Source organism: Lissotriton helveticus, chromosome 5_1 (assembly GCF_964261635.1).
Source record: "Lissotriton helveticus chromosome 5_1, aLisHel1.1, whole genome shotgun sequence".
NCBI classification, from domain to species: Eukaryota; Metazoa; Chordata; class Amphibia; order Caudata; family Salamandridae; genus Lissotriton; species Lissotriton helveticus.
The window spans coordinates 142600331-142618850 of record NC_136065.1 but is presented as its reverse complement, the minus strand read 5'-3'; the positions used below and the strand labels follow the sequence as shown (position 1 = coordinate 142618850).

General features: G+C 42.4%; 1 protein-coding gene across 1 annotated transcript in view; it reads left to right on the top strand.

Moving 5' to 3' along the window:
• The window catches only part of INPP5E (inositol polyphosphate-5-phosphatase E), a 262442-nt gene that overhangs the window by 187732 nt on the left and 56190 nt on the right, over positions 1-18520 (top strand). The window contains exon 8 of the mRNA XM_078641914.1: positions 2868-3029. Coding sequence (XP_078498040.1) covers positions 2868-3029 — 162 coding nt within the window. The remainder of the gene's footprint in view (positions 1-2867; positions 3030-18520) is intronic.

Sequence of the window (18520 nt, the reverse complement as noted above, 5' to 3'; positions counted from 1 at the left end):
GGAGCGAAGATGTTCCTAACTCCACAATTTCAAAGCGAGCAGTTCAGGCGGGGTCACTCAGAAGAAAAGGGGAAAACGAAGGCAGAACAATCTCCTTTTTAGTCAGGACCTGTCCCCTGTGTATTCCCCAGCCAGTTATCTTCGTCTTAAAAAAGGAGGCTTTAGGAGCCTATAAACGATGTAATGCTGCCAGGGCTCAGTCAGTAGATAGGGGGCTACGTCAGCAAGGTAGGGCAGCTGAACCAAGGGACAGTCTATCTCCTAACAATGCGCTTGCCTCCCCACACTAATGCTTCACTCCTCACTAGGTTCTCTAAGGCTCTCTGGTCACTCCTCAAAATGGCCGCCCTGGTTCTGATCCTGGCTTTAGGCTGCCAGAACCAGCTGGAAGGTTCTGGAGCTTTTCCCATACTTTCCTATGGCGCCAGTTCCTAAGGTAGTCAGTTGTGGCAGTTACCAGCCACCATTTTGTAGGACAACATTTTCATGATAAAGGGGGACATCTAGACCTAAAAAGAATTTAGAGGGACAAGGACGCACCTAACCCCTAGGACAACACTAAAAAAAGTCAAGTGGACATAAAAATGAAAGGAATTGGAAGGCAAAAAGGGGACAAAAAAATAAATAAATAAATAGGAGGGACCACCCAAAGGGCTGACAGGTCTAACATGCCTCCACTAGCTCTACGCACTGCTAGTGTGTGCTGGGGCTTCTCACAAGGCACACAGCCACTGTGGCTGTTTGTCACACAATCGCTACTCCTGTGTGCTTACATAAGCTTCCTTACAACATTTGGACTCACCGGCATGTCTCCTCACCAGTAACTGCATCAAGGGGGGGCAGCTGAGTCTCCCCTTGCCCTAGCCACTGCTGTGGGTTGTGGCTCTGTTGGGGTGTCGATCAGCAGCCGATGTCCGTTGTGCCAGGTGGCAGCCCCAGAGCCTCAATGCGATGGTCTGAGGTAGTTGTCTCTGTGCATAGTTCGAGCCACGAAGAACTGTGCACTTTAATCAAAGGTGGCCCACACAACTAGGGACTCGGGGCTGTCCACGCCCGTCGAAGGCGTCGCGGGCTTGAACCTCCCCAGGATATACAGTGAAAAGATTCCCACCTCTTACCCAAGGAGGCCAGGCGTCGTATTTAGGACTCACTGTCTAGGTCCCCGATCGGGCTGTCAATATCATATGGTGTCAGTCGGCTCCATCCCACTCTGAGACTCGATCATCCTGGTTCTTTCAGTTGCAGCGCCACCACAGATATGCAGCAGCCGCACATGCCCCGGAGGCTTCAACTCCCCACTGCCCGGACTCGTGTTGTGAGCGTCCGTCGGGAGCAAGAAACGGAATCACAGACCTCTGCAGGGGGAACTGCTCTTGTGATGACGATAAGTTTAGGATTCCTGGAATCACTTCTCACCAAATCCTGGACCCCATGACTCCGCTAGGGGGCTACCAGCTGCCACCTGCAGGGCCTTCATTTGGCTGGATGACTTGTGGGGCCCCGCCTCCCTCTGCTACAAGCAATTAGATGTTTTCTGTGGCCGTTGGCTCACGATCCCCTTTTATGCCCAGAAACGATCCGTTATGGTTAGTTGTTGCCAGACCAAGGCTGCATCGTTTTATGGCTCCGGTGAGCGACGAGCTGGTTCCGTTCACCTCCAGGACCCGTCAAGACTTCCCATACTAGTGCCGCCTTTGGTGCTTGGTCCCAGGAGGGCAAAATGCCTTGCGAGGCCCGCCTCACCTTGATATCTAATGGTGGGGACCACCTGGTAATCCGCTGCATCCAAATTCTAGCTGATCTCTGTGATGAGCTGCCGCCATCAGGGGCTGCTTGACTTGGATGTCGGCTCTCACTCTCTCTGTGAATGGCGCTGTGGGCTCCGCTCGCAGCTAAGCCTCGACAAGGCCTCTGATAATGGTGCGAATTTGTTGCCAGTAGGGCTCAATCTTGGCCAGGCATTCCCTCAGCAGGTGTGCGGGGGGAACCAACAAACATTTTCATGAGGAATGATTGGGTTGGGTTCAGGATTATTAAGGATTTTGAAATGGGCTAGCCGGGAGCTCCAGGGCTCACATCCTGTTGGCCATGATGCTAGGCCACTCCCCCGACGTTGAACATTATTGACTCTCCTTGCAAATGGAATGCTGAGAAGGACTGAGTATTAAATTGCATTTTTACAAGTTTAGATCACTAAGTCCATCCATTGGATGTTTTGAATTCTTTTTGACAGGGACTGGGGTATTTACGACTGTACTTATTAGTTAACTATTCACATTATTTTGTATGTTATGGATAATTAATGGCAGTGCTATATTAGGCATACTTTTGCATCCTCTGAAAATCGAGAGCATTTGAAGCGTCTAAAGTTTTGTTTCCTGTCACTAAGTAATAAAGAGATCATAGCTGAAAGTAGATTTTTGCTTAGCATCAGTTACATTACTGCAACTCTGTGGGAGAGAATGTAAAATGTTTTTAGCAGTAACTTGCCTTGCCCCGCCCCCTATTGAACCACTGGTTATCACAAATAAGAGCAATGTTTATTGCAACATTCCGCTAGCTTGGCATCATAGACACACTGCCATTGGAGTTTAGTGCTGTGGTATGCATGGTAGTATATTGGCCAAGAATGATAAAGGCAATTTAAGCTTACTGATCTGCTTTGGTAGAGTAGTCTGTGAAAATTATTTTAGCAGTCTGCCAGCTTTTCAGCTCTTATTGTATCCATTACAGTCACACTGAACACCTGAAATTCTAGCCTTGCGCTCCAATACAAAAATGGTGTAAGAATTACAGCTCTGACCTGCCCCCTTCTGGAAACACTGAATTTTTATATCTATACCTTATGCCCTCTTGTGTCTCGTCAGCTGATGTAACAACGCGATTTGATGAGGTCTTTTGGTTTGGGGACTTCAATTTCCGGTTAAACAAGGACCGTCTGGGAGTAAATGCAATCATCGAGTGCTGCCTGGAAACTGATGTGTCTCAGCTGCTGCAATATGATCAACTTATTCAAGAAATGAGGCAAGGTGAGTGAGGCGATTGGTGGCATTTGCCCTGATCACTTGGTACTGCTGCCTAATCAGAGATTGTGTTACAGTGAGACCAGACAGGAGATCCTTGCTTTTTATTTCTTTCATGGCTGATTGTTCATAAAACATAATTGAAGCGTAAGGGAAAGGGAGACAAACATGCAGTTAATGAAGAGAACTTCAGCTACTGAATAGCTGAAAATATACTTGCTCCTTTGTTGGAGTCAGCGTACACTAGCTTCAAGCCTTATACCTTCAGTCACTCCACAGGCTCAGTTATTTTTGTTGCACTGATGTGGATCACTGTCATAGTATATTTTCCCAACTACGAATTGAGGTCACTTCAGCCACATGTAGAATGGGGTTATTTATGTTCTAGAATTAGGTGATAGCATTAAAGAGGTGAAGTAACATGTAATGCCCTACTGCTTAGACATAAATCTAGTGATTTGGACATTACTTTTGGCTCACTGCTACTTAAAGCATACTATGTAGGTTTCTAAAGTTCATTCAGAAGTGCAAGAGCAAGGTAAGGTTTAGGATATGCATTTCAAAGTAAGCCTCCCTGTAGAGAGATGTGTAGTACCATGTTTGAATATAAGAAACCCACTAAGCCTTCTTATTCCTCTAATGTTAATACAAAGAACACAATGAAGAAGGGTAACAATAAACATGTTGTGTGCAATAGGAAACAGCGTTGCAGCGCATGAGTACTTTACAATACAAATGTCATGAAATCCAAGTACTTACAATAAAATCTAACTGGGAACCATTAGTATAGTCTGTAGCTCTGGCTCTTATTGATGATTGTTGGAAGCCACTGCGCTACATGTACCCACAACAACTTCAGAGCACTGTTTTTTATATAATTTGATTTGGGTGCGTAATGAGGGTCATGCAGTCCCGTACTATTTGAAAAAAGCCCACTGCTTCTGTCGCACATCTGGAATATATGTCTGAGACCCCTAGATGCATGGTGCAGAGACTACAGGATGTGAGATGTGTGACATACATAGTTAAATAGCAATAATTTAAACTAGGACTTCTTTAGCCCTTGGTTATTTATTGTAACATTGTTCCCCAATCCTTGTCTGACATTTTTGTCTGTAAGTCCACCCCCCATCTATCTTTCAGTGTCCTCTTGTCTGCCCGGACAGTAGTCTTTATGATCTTGTAAGATTGATTCACTACCTTCTTGGCATCTCCTAGTGAAAGTAAAGTTTGGAGAACCGTGCAAGCAGATGGGTTCAGTGGTTTCACAACCTCAGGTTCGTTTTTATAGCTTTGGAGTGAAGAATTCATCATAAATTGGTCCTACATGCATCACACTTTCTCTAAGGCATCTTATTGCTATTCTGTTTCCCACTTCAGCAACAAGACTGGGGAGAACACCGTATGGGAAGTTGGATGTGTATGGTTCTTTTGTGTGCTTCTTACCCAGGCACCTAATCCAACAACACTGTTGCATGTCAGGGGTTAAACCTGACTGCACTTGGTACTTTTCCTTAGACAAGCAGGTATACCAACTAACCATTCAGCGTGGGGAAATCGGGGTCCACCAAACCTCTGCTGAACTTACCCAGAGAGTGTTCACACTTGCAACAGTAATAAAATAGTAGCTAGGTTTTAGATGGGTTCCCTTTCCTCCAGTAGAGCACACAAAAGAATAACGGAGCATCGTTTTGTAAGGCTTTATTTGAGGCCAATGTAATGTAGATGTAAAACTATTTTAGACGATACTAAAATAAATGTAGTGATTATGAGTGAACAAAACATAAATATTATGAACACAGACAACATAATACATTAAATGATTTCCATTTGTATGAAATCCTCGCTAATGATAATTATTTGCCATTGTGAGGCATGCATAGCAGTAGTCTCATACCTGGATACTGAGGGCAAACAGGCCCAAACTGCCTGCAAGGACTTTTTTCTATATATTTGAGAAGACAGGATGTCTTGCAACTGCAACCTTCATAGACAGATAACAAACTCACCAGTACTCTACACATCACTCTTCCCCCAGAGGACTGCATATGCTGCTTTCATATTGACTCTGAAAATCATTGTGAGAAAAATACTAATGTCATTTGTGATGTCATTTGAGAAAAAGCTCTTTATTGCATTATTTTCACATTTTACACATACAGACTCTCTATACTGCACTTATTTGTAATACCAGTATATGATTAAAACTCGTGATGAATATAAAACTTATTGTCAGACAATAATAATCATAATATAGAGAGATCATTTTTTTCACGAGCTGGTGCCTGGTGCACTGAGCATGCAAGAGAAAGAATGTTACCTTTGTTTTTATTGGCCCAATATCAAAGGGAATCTGATCCCATAATTGACACAACAGATGAAATATTTTCATCATACCAGCCTTAACTTAACCTCGTCATGGATAGGTTTTTGTGGTGATATGTATGGTGCAATCTGGAACCACTCTATGTCACTGAGAATGTTCCTCGACTAGAGTTCTCTTGGAGACAGTTATTATCCTGGCCTCTACCTGCCTACTGGGACGGCTCTCCTTTCCTTACAATAAACTTCATTTAAAGAATACTTTTCCTGCGTCCAATATACATCATTTCACTGGCGACGAGGACGGGATTACCTACTCTACGACCCCTCCGAATTACTAAGAAGAACAATCCCCATCTGTGCCGTTTTTTTTTTATTCATACTGCAGCCACTCTCAGCGCACAACCGTGAGTAAATTTTTTAATCAGATTAAGGTTCACACCGGAGAGCCGTACCCATTCGACGACATTTACTTACATGGTCTACTTCCTATTAGTAGCAATTACACATAAAAAGAAAGAAAGAAGAATAAAAACCAAAGAAGATCGATATATTTCTTCGAGAAGTTTCCCTGATCAATATATTCCTTCGCGAGGTTTCCCTGGTTTTAAAAAGCATTAGCCAATCCGGTATTCATTGACAAACAGTTTAAAGAAGATATTTCTGTTACTACGATCGCTGACTCTACATCCAGTGCTCATGTCCATAATGATTGGGAACAAAAATTTAGTAAAATTTTTGAGGATCGTCTTGGAAAAATCACCAACTTTCAACATTCTATTAGAGTTAAAGACAATGTCGTTCCTACCAAGCATAAATTACGCAATGTTCCTTTGAGCATCAGAAGTCATCTATCTAAGCATTTGAAAAGTCTGTGTGATCAAGGGATCATTGAAAAAGTTGAGTCCACCCTCTGGCTTTCCCCCATTGTCTTAGCCAAGAAGAGATCAGGCGATTTGAGAATGTGTGTTGACTTAAGCACTCTCAATGAGGCTATTTGGGTTGATGGGTTTCCTCTACCACGAATTGAAGACCTTATTGCCAAAGTGGGGTCATCTTCGTGGTTTACGAAAAAACTTGATCTTAAAGCTGCCTATCACAGGTAGAATTGGCGTCAGCTGCAGCAGTCTTTCAAAGACTCATGTCAGAAATGTTTGCTCACAATCCTAACGTAGTTGTCTTTCAAGATGACATTCTCATCTTTACAAAAACAGAGAGTGAACACAACCGAGCAATTAATGAAGTTTTTAAAGTGCTCGAGAATAGAGGTTTAACGCTGCAGAAAAGTAAATGTATTTTCAAAGCCAAATAAATGGAGTATCTAGGACATATCATTTCAGAAACAGGTATTAAACCCAGACCAGGTTTAGTTAGGGGCATTATTGAAGCACCTGCTCCCCAAAATAGAGAACAGCTCTTGTCCTTTCTCGGTTTGTGTGAATTTTATGCTAAATTTATGAAAGATTTTGCAAAAACCACTGAGTGTTTCAGGTCTTTGTTAAAAAAGGGGGCTGTTTTTGTTTGGTCAGAGGAATGTAAAAAAGGTTTTCAAATTATCAAAGATCATATACTTTCAGCTCCAGCCCTACAAGCATTTGTTGAAGGTAGACAAACTTTTGTCACGGTTGATGCATGTGAGTACGGACTGGGTGCAGTCCTTTCTCAATATTCTGGGGAGAAGGAACACACAGTTGGGTTTGCCTCTCGCACTCTCCGTCCTGTTGAACGGAAATATTCCGTCATTGAAAAAGAACTCTTAGCCTGTACATGGAGTGTGGAGAAGTTCAAATCATATTTATGGGTTAGGTCATTTGTTCTCAAAACGGATCATCGACCATTAGTCGATATTTTAAATGGAAAAAATGTTAAACGCACGACAGCTCGTTTAGCAAGGTTGTCAACAAAATTACTAGAATACACCTTTCGCGTGGAATACATACCAGGGGGAAGAAACAGCAGGGCAGACTGTCTTTCTAGACTTCCTATTCTCGATAGTGATGAACAAGATTGGGAGACAGAAGTAGAGGAGTGTTTTGTGGCTAATGTCTGCCAAGAATCCATATCTTTTCTAGAAGATGATTGGATTAAAGAACTAAATGATGATAAGGTTCTTAAAGAAGTTTCCTCTCTTATAAGAAGAGGATGGCCGAAAGAGAAATGTCTTTCTCCTGATCTTCAAATGTTTTGGAAGATTAATACTGAACTCTCAATGGAAAATGGTGTAATTGTCCGGGGGGACAAATTAGTCCCTCCATCATGTTTCAGAGAAAAAATTATTTTAGCAGCACATTCGGGTCATCTTGGTGCCACCATTACCAAAAGAAAAGTGAGATCTGATTTTTGGTGGCCAAAAATGAATTCTCAGGTAGATGAAATTGTTAAACAATGTTCACGTTGTAATGCCAGTGACAAAGTATTAGTTTTAGAAGGTCTTGTGGAATCTAAAGTTTCTATTCCTGGTAGAGCTTGGCAAAAGTTAGGAATGGACTTTCTGGGACCGTTTCATGTTCTCCCTAACAACTCAAAATACTTTTTAGTTCTCATTGATCATTTGTCAAGGTGGGTGGAAGTTGAACCAATTAATATACCGAATTCCAAAAGTGTTATTGATTGTTTGAATAGTATATTTTTGAGAGAAGGTTACCCAGAAGAGATTTTGACCGATAATGGAGTTCAATTCATTTCTCATGAAATGAATTCCTTTTTGAGGTCGTGTGGTATCAAACACACTAGAACTCCTCTATATCATCCACAAAGCAATGGCAAAACAGAAAGATTTAACAGAGTTATTGTGGAGTGTGTTCAAGCAGCTTTCAAGTCTAGGAGTTGTGTATTTAAAGCAGTCAAAGATATTGTGTGGTCATACCGCACTTCTCCTCATTCTGCTACCAACTACACACCATTTGAACTCATGAGGGGAAGAAAAGCTTGTTCACAAGTATATCCTTTCTGGATGGTAAGAAATTTTTGTCAAGGTGGCAATATGAGCAATATGTGGGATGCTGCTCACAGAAAATCCTCTGATGTGTGTTCTAAATATGTTAAGCCTGGGAAGAAAGTTTCTCACAATATTCAAATAGGAGATTGGATCAAGGTTAAAAATCCTGTTTCAGTTAGAAATGGTTTTTCAAAGTTTTTAGATTCCCAGCAAGTAGTGGATACTCGGAAGAATGCTGTTAGATTGTCCAATGGCAATTGGTGGTGCACTTCTCAAATTGCCAAAGATCCTTCTGGTTCTCCAAGTAATGTAAATTTCAACAATGTTTCAGAGGGGAATGAGGTTAGGAAAAGTACCAGAGTATCAGTCAGACCTAGCAAATTACGAGATTATGTTTAACTCCTTTGTATTCTTCATTTAATTTCTCATGAGTTATATTTTCCACTTACTGTATTTATTGTTTGTTGTTCTTCTTATTAAAAGAGGGGAGATGTGGTGATATGTATTGTGCAATCTGGAACCACTCTATGTCACTGAGAATGTTCCTCGTCTAGAGTTCTCTTGGAGACAGTTATTATCCTGGCCTCTACCTGCCTGCTGGGACGGCTCTCCTTTCCTTACAATAAACTTCATTTAAAGAATACTTTTCCTGCGTCCAATATACATAATTTCAGTTTTGTTGATGACAAAGTGTATTGTCTTGTTGACACTCTCTTTTCTCTATATTTCCTTTCCTATTATGTTTTGTTTCCGTTAAATGTAGTACCTGCAGGACATTACCCTGTATTGTATGCAATATATGGGATCAGATTCCCTTTGATATTGTTTTTTATTGTAATGAAGTGACAACGTTTTTAATATTTTTAATAAACCTATTTGTATAATCTTAGTAGTACATCTGCGTGGTGGCACACTGTATTTGCAAAAGTCAGCACTTTTCCCTTTGTGCTTCTTTGTATGAAGTGACATATGTGGTTTGGATGAATTTGAAGAGTAGTGTGTATTATATGGACTACCAAAAGAAACACTGATGTTTATTAAGCTTAAAACGGAACCCTATTCATTTGGTTTAAAAGGGGTACCCATCACTTGCTTTTTGAGTCTATTGGCCCCAAGTCAGGATATTGTGACAAAATCCAGTCTGTGCATCAGTGGGCCCAATCCAGTATAGTCATTGAATAGATATAGCAATATGCCCCAGTTGTAGGCCAGACTAACCCTTGTCAAATCTTATATAATTTGCCAGGAGTTTTGTCACCAGTACAAATAACAATGGTGATAAGGGACAGCCTTGACGTGTGTATCTCCTAACTGTCTCAGAGTTACGCTGTTGGTTTGGGGTTTTACCCTAAGAACCTTGTATGTTACCACTATCAGATTATAGTTTTCGCATGCCTTGCTCCTTAGGACCCGGAACAAGTATTTCTATTCTGGCATGTCAAAAGCCTTCTTTATATCAGTGGTGGCCAAGGTAGCCCCTCAGTAGCATCATCAGAGATCATGTTTATGATGTGAAATAATCTGCAGCTATGAGGGCCTCCCTCATTTTGAAGGACAGCTTTTCCTTTTCTTTTGCAGTTGCATAGACTTTGAGCAGTCTCGGTAAAAGGCTATCAGTGTGGTGTAAAATTATGCGCTCACTTAACGTGGTCAGTTATTAACTAGTTGTTTAGGTCTTGTGTTTTGGAATATAGCTGGACATACGGATTGGCAAAAATAGCATTTTTATGCAACTGGGAATATGCCTTTGAGCCATCTTCTAGCTGTAGTACCACTGCAAGTGAATTTTGTGTCGCTGATTATCGAAATCCTGGCCCGCAAATAAACAGTTGTGTAGCGTTCGGAGTGTTGTCAGTATATTCACAGTAGTCAAACACATTGTCTTTCTAGCAGTTGGGTGTATTGCTTTTTTTTTTAACCATAAAGCTGCAGTATGGTGAGATGTTACTGGGTTTCTCGAGGGGCATTTCTTTTGTATTTTTCTTGAATGTTTATTACTTGACCCTGCAACTTGAAAAAAGATTTGTGCTAGGGAGGATTTTCCAGTATTTTGCAGTCTTTGAAGAAGAAGCAACTGCCTCGTCTGCCTATGTATTTGGATCGTGGGTTTGTGCATGTTACAGGCTTGGCACTTTTTATTGGGATGATTTTGTATTCTAGATAAATAGAAGGTTTTCTATACAATGAACCGGAACAATGGGTTTTGGAGGACTGTTAATCCCTTACAGAGCGCATTTGTAACATTGAGGAAATGTATATTTTTTTCTGGAGGAGTATGGGAAAGTGTTTTAATTATAGTGAAACTATTTGTCTTAAGTATTGCATAATATGTGGATGAGCACTGTTAATGATACCATGACGGAGAATAGGAGGCTGAACCGGGCTTGCAAGTCAGTGCATTTTCCTTTTTGAGTATACACAGATTAGGAATTTGTTGCCCTGAGCTGCGCCCTCAGGGCCGCACTTTCTGCAATTCAGAATTTCTACTTCTCAATCCTTTCTAACAATACTTTGAGAATGTATAACGTTCTCCAAACTATTCCTGGACTGCAAATAGATAACAAGTAAGTTTCCTGGAATATTTGGTAAAAGTTGCTCTTTCCCCAGATAATCTATGATCTGAGTTAGGATAGTAGTTTTGACCTTCCAGTGTCCACCACGCCCACTGCTGCCCTGAAGGTACAGTTTAGGGCACGAAACATGAACGTGCATTTTTCACTGACCAAGAAATACCTGCACAAACTCAACCTGCGCCACCTTTGGCGCTGGGACATACATCTGCTTCTGTCCTGCAGGTCGCAGCAGTTTTTCTTACGTTAGTGCATACTCTGTGGTTGGCAGTTCTAGATCCGGTTTGGCTCAGGGACTGAATTCTGATCCATTTTTGACTAGGGTTCTTCCTATGTCACTCTGTATCTTAGCTAGGGCACAACTAATTCTGAAGGAAGACTCCTCCCCTGTTTCTCTGCCTTAGCAGCAACACTCCAGGAGCATGAAGGATACTTTTGGGTCTGGATGTGATGCCACACAATGTTTTCACCTCTATAACATGACGAAGATGATGACAAAACCTATTACCTCCTCATTATATTGATGCTGGCTTTTATATCTTAATTTACAAAATGCCAGTGGCCTAAATACCTCTCCAGAATCGGTTATTGATTGGCCCTTGAAGCCCCCGCACCAAAGAAATTGCCTCTTACTCTGTTGTGATTTAGCGGACAGCACAAGGGTTGGGTATTGTACTCCCCACTTAGGCAACTAAAGCATACCTTCTGACCCAGATGTTTCAACTTGGCCCTTCTACTGAACAGCTTCTGTTTTTTTTAACGAGGCTCTGATTGACCCAATCATACTAGCTTTGTTTAAATAAATCTTCATAGCATCTGTGACTGTAGATACACATGCTGTGCATACTCCTATCATCTAGTGTTGGGCTTGGATGTTGCAAGATGTTTTTCTTCGAAAAAGTCTTTTGAATCATGAGGTCTCGGTGACTCTTCCTGTTGATGTAGATGCGCATGGTCACTAACTCCATTGTTAAATTGTTTTTCTCTGACGTCCGGTTTGGTTGTGATCTATTGTGCTCCCAGTCGAGACAAGTTCATTGGTTCCCCTCGTGGCCTTGAGTCCACTGACTTCCACTCCATCACAAGTGCAGTCTTTGACGCATCCCTCTCTACTTGCACGTCAGCTCCATCTGCTTGAGCCTCGGGGCCACCGCATAATCAGGCCTCCTCCAGAGAATGATAACGCTGTTGAGGTGATGAAACTGATGCCTTTCAAGAGATGTCACAATGTCACGCTAAATATCCCTGGGCTGACTTCCACGCTGTGTGCAACTTGTGGCTCTTGCTGGACCACAACGAGAGCTGCTGGTTATGTTCTGATCTTGTAATGGTTTGACTATTAGAATGGTGACTTAAGATTCTGGGTTCTGTCCTGCTTCAGCCAGTACTGTGACTGCTGCTGGAGAGGACCGACCTGTTTCCTGTTTGCACGATTAAAGAAGCTTTTATCTTTACTATCTTGTGGATTATTACAACGATAATACAACAATTAATTTGGCGACGGGCTGGAGGATGAACTTCATGGAATATAAATTTCAAAGAAAAGGATCTACATTTAAATTTTTTGGGGTTTTTTTGGGCGTACTTTTGAAACGAGATACAGAGGAAAGGAGGAAAATAACAGAAAATACAAGAATTAATAAGGTACTTTTTACTTTCCTTCTTTTGAGCTGAGTGCCATTTATTACCTAAGTGTGAGACAATTGGTCCGCTATGGTGGTGGTATCGGTCAACGGAAAAACAGCTATTGCGGAATATCTTTCATGTAAGTGCTGCATTTAAATTAATGTTGAGCTGATAAGGCACTGTTCAATTGGGTCGTTGGTTTCGTTACCGTTATTGCCTTGCCTTTGTGTGGGACAATCGTTCCGCTGTGTGGGTGGCATCGGTTGACGTGTCAGCAGCCATTCAGGTGCATTTTTCAAGCGAGCGCGATGTTTAAATATAGCGCACGCATCTAACCTTCAACCTCCTTGTCTCGAGCACAATCTCCGAACGAACCAGGTATCTCGAGCACAGCCTCCGAACGCACTTCATTGAAGCGTACGCATCGAATGTACAAGTGCGAGGTCACGCAACGTGACCCGACGTGGAAGCCATTTTGGAGAATTATTAAATTGATTTTCCTTCATACACGTAGTACACAAATCGCCCAAAGCAATTCTTGATTGTTCTTTTTCTGATTTTTATTTTATTGTTATTTTAGATATATAGAATATAACAGTTTAGTTTTACCATTCATCGTTATAAGTCATGGCTCAGCAAAACTTCACTATTAACTCTCCTCACAGTTGTTGGGTTTCTGGTAGTGAACCAGCTATGGTCTGGACAGAATGGAAAGAGTACTTTGACAATTACATTGCTGCAAAAGATGATAAGAAAAAAAGGCTGCAGAACAAAAAAAGAGAATATTATTGTTCTTGCTTGGTCCAAAGGGGTTGAAAACTTACAACAGAATGCCAAAGACAACTGTCAGTGGTGAGGCAAATGTATATTTAGTAGCTTTGAGTGACCTAGATAAATATTTTACACCCAAGGTTTGTATTGGGGTTACTAGATAAAAACGCAATCAACTTAAGGGTGAGACAGTCGATGACTTTGTAGCTGAATTAAAAAAACTAGCAATAGACTGTAAGTTTGGTGACAACCACTATGACTTTATAAGCGACCAGGTGGTAATGCATAGCAACAACCGCTCAATACAGGATTGTCTGTGGATTAACGGGGATTCTCCCTTAATGGAAGTTGTTAATTTAGTGCGCAAAGCTGAAATGTCTGGGAGATGTGCAAATCAAGTACAACAACCAGATAAAGAACGAAGTGAAGTTTGCAAAATCAGCCATAGGAAAAATGATAAAGGTAAAAAATACGATCAGAAATGGAAAACAAATAATTCAGAATGGAAACCGAGCAACTCAGACTGGAAATGTTACCGTTGCGGTAGCAAAGAATACTTGGCACACAGCAAAGTGACCTATTGTTGATATTGTGAACTAGGCTGATACAAATTCTGTTTTGGAATACGTAGACCAGGCATTTATTTCAGAAGGTATACCAATATCACTTTTGAGTGATAATGGTGTGCAATTCACTTCTTTTGCTGCAAAAGAATACTTTGACAGGATTGGTTTAAAACATAAGACTACAGCTTTATACAACCCTAGCTGGAATGGAACTGTTGAGAGGTTCAACAGAGTATTGAAGGGCATAAACCATGGTGCTATCTCAAACAATTCTGATTGGAAGTTAGCAATAAAAAAAGCTGGCTGGGCATACAGAATTACTAAAAATGATGTAGCAGGATTATCACCTTTCTCAATAATGTGTGGCAGGTCTCCTAGATGTAAATTTACCCTGCATGGTTAAAAGATTGCTCTATTTTGAATTGGTCAGCGCAGGATGTTAAGGCAAACCTTGCTGAGGAGAAGAATCGTACTAGAGAACATTATAATACACATAACAATGTCTCTAACATTCACATTAAAGTAGGTGATTTGGTAAGGATTAAAAAACCATTGAGAGTTTGCAAAGGCAATAGTAAATTTTATCAACCAATTAGTCATTGAAATCTTAAATAATGTTGTTCGTGTTGAGAATGGCAAGGTGTGGAATTTGAAAGGAGTAGTTTTATGCAAAGGAAATGTTAAGGAAATTAAAAAAACAAAATGTTAATATTGTCCCTCTTTGGTCTACTGATATCAATGTTTCTCATCAAGATTGTTTAATTGTTCCTGATATCGATGGTGGAAATAGTAGAGAGCAGGAGGTTTGGGAGGATGTAGGTAGTAGCCACAGCAACGTTCCTGATGAGAAATGTGGTAGAAAAAGAAACTTACATTTATGCTTAAAGGATTTTGTCATGAATTGATAAATTGTTGTTTATTTATTTATTTATCTTTTGTTATATTGTTAAGGGTGGTAGGTGTTATGAATTGGTATAACTAGTTATGTATGTGTATGTTCTTACATCTATTTATATACTATTTATGAATTACTAGATCTTGGGTTTGTGCATTGTATTTATAAAGTGTTCTTTTTACTTACATTATTATATAAAGAGGGGGATGTGTTATGTTCTGATCTTGTAATGGTTTGACTATTAGAATTAGAATGGTGAATTAAGATTCTGGGTTCTGTCCTGCTTCAGCCAGCACTGTGACTGCTGCTGGAGAGGACGGACCTGTTTCCTGTCTGCACGATTAAAGAAGCTTTTATCTTTACTATCTTCGGGATTATTACAACAATAATACAACACTGCTGATAATGATCGATGGTCCAGGATGGCCAAGTCTACGTCATAGACGCCTGACATCCTCGACCCCTTAGCCGTAGAAGAAAAGCAGGAACAGGAAATGTGTGAGTCACCCGAATTTGTGGTCCACTTGCCTAGCCCTGAGTACATCCACTCTTGCGCCTTGGAGTCTAGTGAGGAGAACCTCCAGGAGGATGTAGATATCCCGAGGACGCCCCATCCTCCAAGGTGTGGTTCTGTCAATGTATCAAGACAATACCATGAATGAGTACTGTACACATCCCCATACCAGCCTTATAAGTGGCCGCAGGCCAGAGCCAAGCACTGCCCCCCAGAGTTGGGCATCAGGTCCACTGCCAAAACCACTGCCGTCTTCAGGTGTACTACACCAGAGCTTAGGACGGGCCATGCCAAAGCCTTCGACCTACATAGACACCGAAATTATCCATTGGCGTCCATACACAACCCGCACCAAAGACACAGCCATTTGTGCACCAGACCCAACTGCCACAAAAGCCATCCTTCGCACCAAAGACACCCTTTATTCAAAGGCCTGAAGGAGGTCGGAAGCCCCAAGTACACCTTTTGCACCATACCACTGGAATGTCAACTTTGATAATTTGCTGAAACTAGGCCGAAGGAGGATTTATATGTGATGTGAGATTTATACGCTTCCACTTATGTGAGCTTGGCAATCAGGGCGTCACTGCCACCGAGACCCCGGGAGCCGACCTGCAAACGCTGGCAAAGAGCGTCTTTGCCCCCTGAGGCTGGGACTACAGAGCACCTTCTGAGCAGAAATCTGGAAAAGGTATTTTCTTTGCCCCACTCGTTTTTTTTTTTTCACTCTCTAAAACATCCTTTGTTCAAAATGGCTGGGGCCATAAACTGATGCAATAAATCCCCTCCTGTACCTCCAGAGCCCACGAGGCCCCTCAACAGCTCCACCTAAGATACCAAAAATAGAGATAAGACTCCCCACAGCAAGCAAGATACTGAGCCAGCTGGAATAGAAACTGAAACTGCCCTTCCCTGCTCTCAAAACAACAACAACTAACAGAGGACTAAGGATGCTATCCCCCCCCTATTTGGCAGCCATTTTAGATTATTCTTTCTCTTTGGCGGCCATCATGGACTAGTCATTTTGACTATTTTGACTATCTGTTCATACAATACGAACTTGCCATTTCAGACTAAGCTCACCTACCGCGCACTTTATATAGCTCTGTAAACACTCCTTCCTTTGATTTACGGTCTGCCTTTTAGTGCAGTATTATATTTCTTCTGATAATTTGTACACTTATAGTAACCTGCCCCACGGCACGGCTGCCTTTTAGTGCAGTATTATATTCCTTCTGATAGTTCGTACACTTGTGTAACCTGCCCCACTGCACTTTTTTTCACTTGTAAAGCACCGATTACTACCTCATATGCTTCGGTAAAGCACAGATTGCTACCACATATACTTTGGTGGTCCACTAGTCTCACTCTTTGATCCTTGTAACTTACTGTTTGCACTTATTTTCCGTTCTTGTACAGCACCAGTATTATACTCCTACTTTTATTTTGCTCATTTCTGTTACCTGCACCTATTTCACTTTTTTCCCCGGTACTGCTTACACTGGTATTTTGCTCCCGTATATCATCAGTATTATACCTCTACTTATATTTTTTACATTCTTTAACCCTCATTCACTTTTCTCCCCGGTACTGCTTGCATTTGTATTGTGCTCCCGTATATCATCAGTATTATTCCTCTACTTATATTTTGTACCTTCCTGTAACCTCATTCACTTTTTTCCCGGTACTGTTGGCATTTTGTATTTTGTACCCGTATATTATTAGCATTATACCTCTACTTATATTTGGTACATTTGTAACCTGCATCCATTCCACATTCTCTCCTGTATTGCATCGTTTACTACCTCATGTATTTAGGGTGCTCACTAGTGTCACTATTGACCCTTGTAACTTGTTGTATTTGTACATATTATTACTGTTCACCGTCCCTCACCTACCTATACCGCCATGGATCCTGCTGGCAAGCACACATATAAAATCAACTACCCACCTGTACTCACCAAGAAAGCCGCTAAACGCTTCAAACACAACTGCCTGAGGTCCCACCCTGAAACACCCTTTGCCGACTCCTACTTCTCACCGGTCAACGGATCCCTGAACACCGATATCATCTTCCACACCACACGCAGAGCGCAATGGAGAAAAGCGTTCCTCACCTTACTCACCGTCTCCACCTCCAGGAAATCAGCATATGGCCTAACACTATCCATCACACCATCCCAACTCTTCCCAGGCAGGGCCACCATTACTATCTACAACAACGGGATTGTACTAATGCAATCCAGAGACAGGAACCTGGAACTACTAGACAACCTGTTCCCCACCTTCAAAGAGCACCTCTCCAATCCTCGGACCGCCACTCTTAGCACCGCCAGTCCTACCACCCTTGACCACACAGCCCCCACACACAACCCTTCTAACATAGTTCAGCACCAGAACGACACGCATCTCACATCTACCCCCAGCACCCTAGTCAATAACACACCGGTTGTAGCTACCACACACTCTGCAATCACAGACACAGATCTCTCCCCACCATACACCATCGGCACCCCACCCCCCCTACCTCCCCTCGGACCACCACTCATACCACTCATACCACACCCACTCCTCCCACCCCTGACATCACAGCTCCCACCCACAACCCGTCTAGCCTAGTCCAGCAACAGTCCGACGCTCACAACGACAAATCCCACCCTTTATCCCCCACCCTTTATCCCCCCCCATTCTCAGTCCCCACTACCACCATCTAACTAATCACGCAGAACACGCCACCATCTTAAATTCAACACCCTCTCCCCACAACAGGACCAGCTCGAACTTCATCTCCTCCCCCCCCATTCTCAGCCCCCATTACCCCACCTGCACCCCCACCTCCACTAATATACACTCATCCTCCACCCTGCTCTCTCCGCCTACCACCAAGGTCCTCACCTATACTGCCAACCTCCTCCCTACTCCAACCACACCCCTCCCTACTTCAGTGACACCCCCCCTCCCAAACAATCTCTCCTCTGGGCCCACTCTGAGCCTAGCACGAACACCAGCCCTCCCCCTGACCCGCATGCCAACTCCGTGGTTAGGCACTCACCCCTGACGCACCCACTCCCCACCACCAGCACCTATCCCATGCTGGGCTTGATTATGGCCACCCTCATCCAGATCAAAGAAGACATTCACATCATCAAAGAACTACTCTTCACACACCCCAAACACCCTTCACCCACTACCACCTCCCCTCCCAACAGGTCCCCCACCCCTCCGGATTCCCACACTCAACACTCCACACACCGTACTTCAATGCCTATTCGCAATCGCAACAACCGCCCCAACA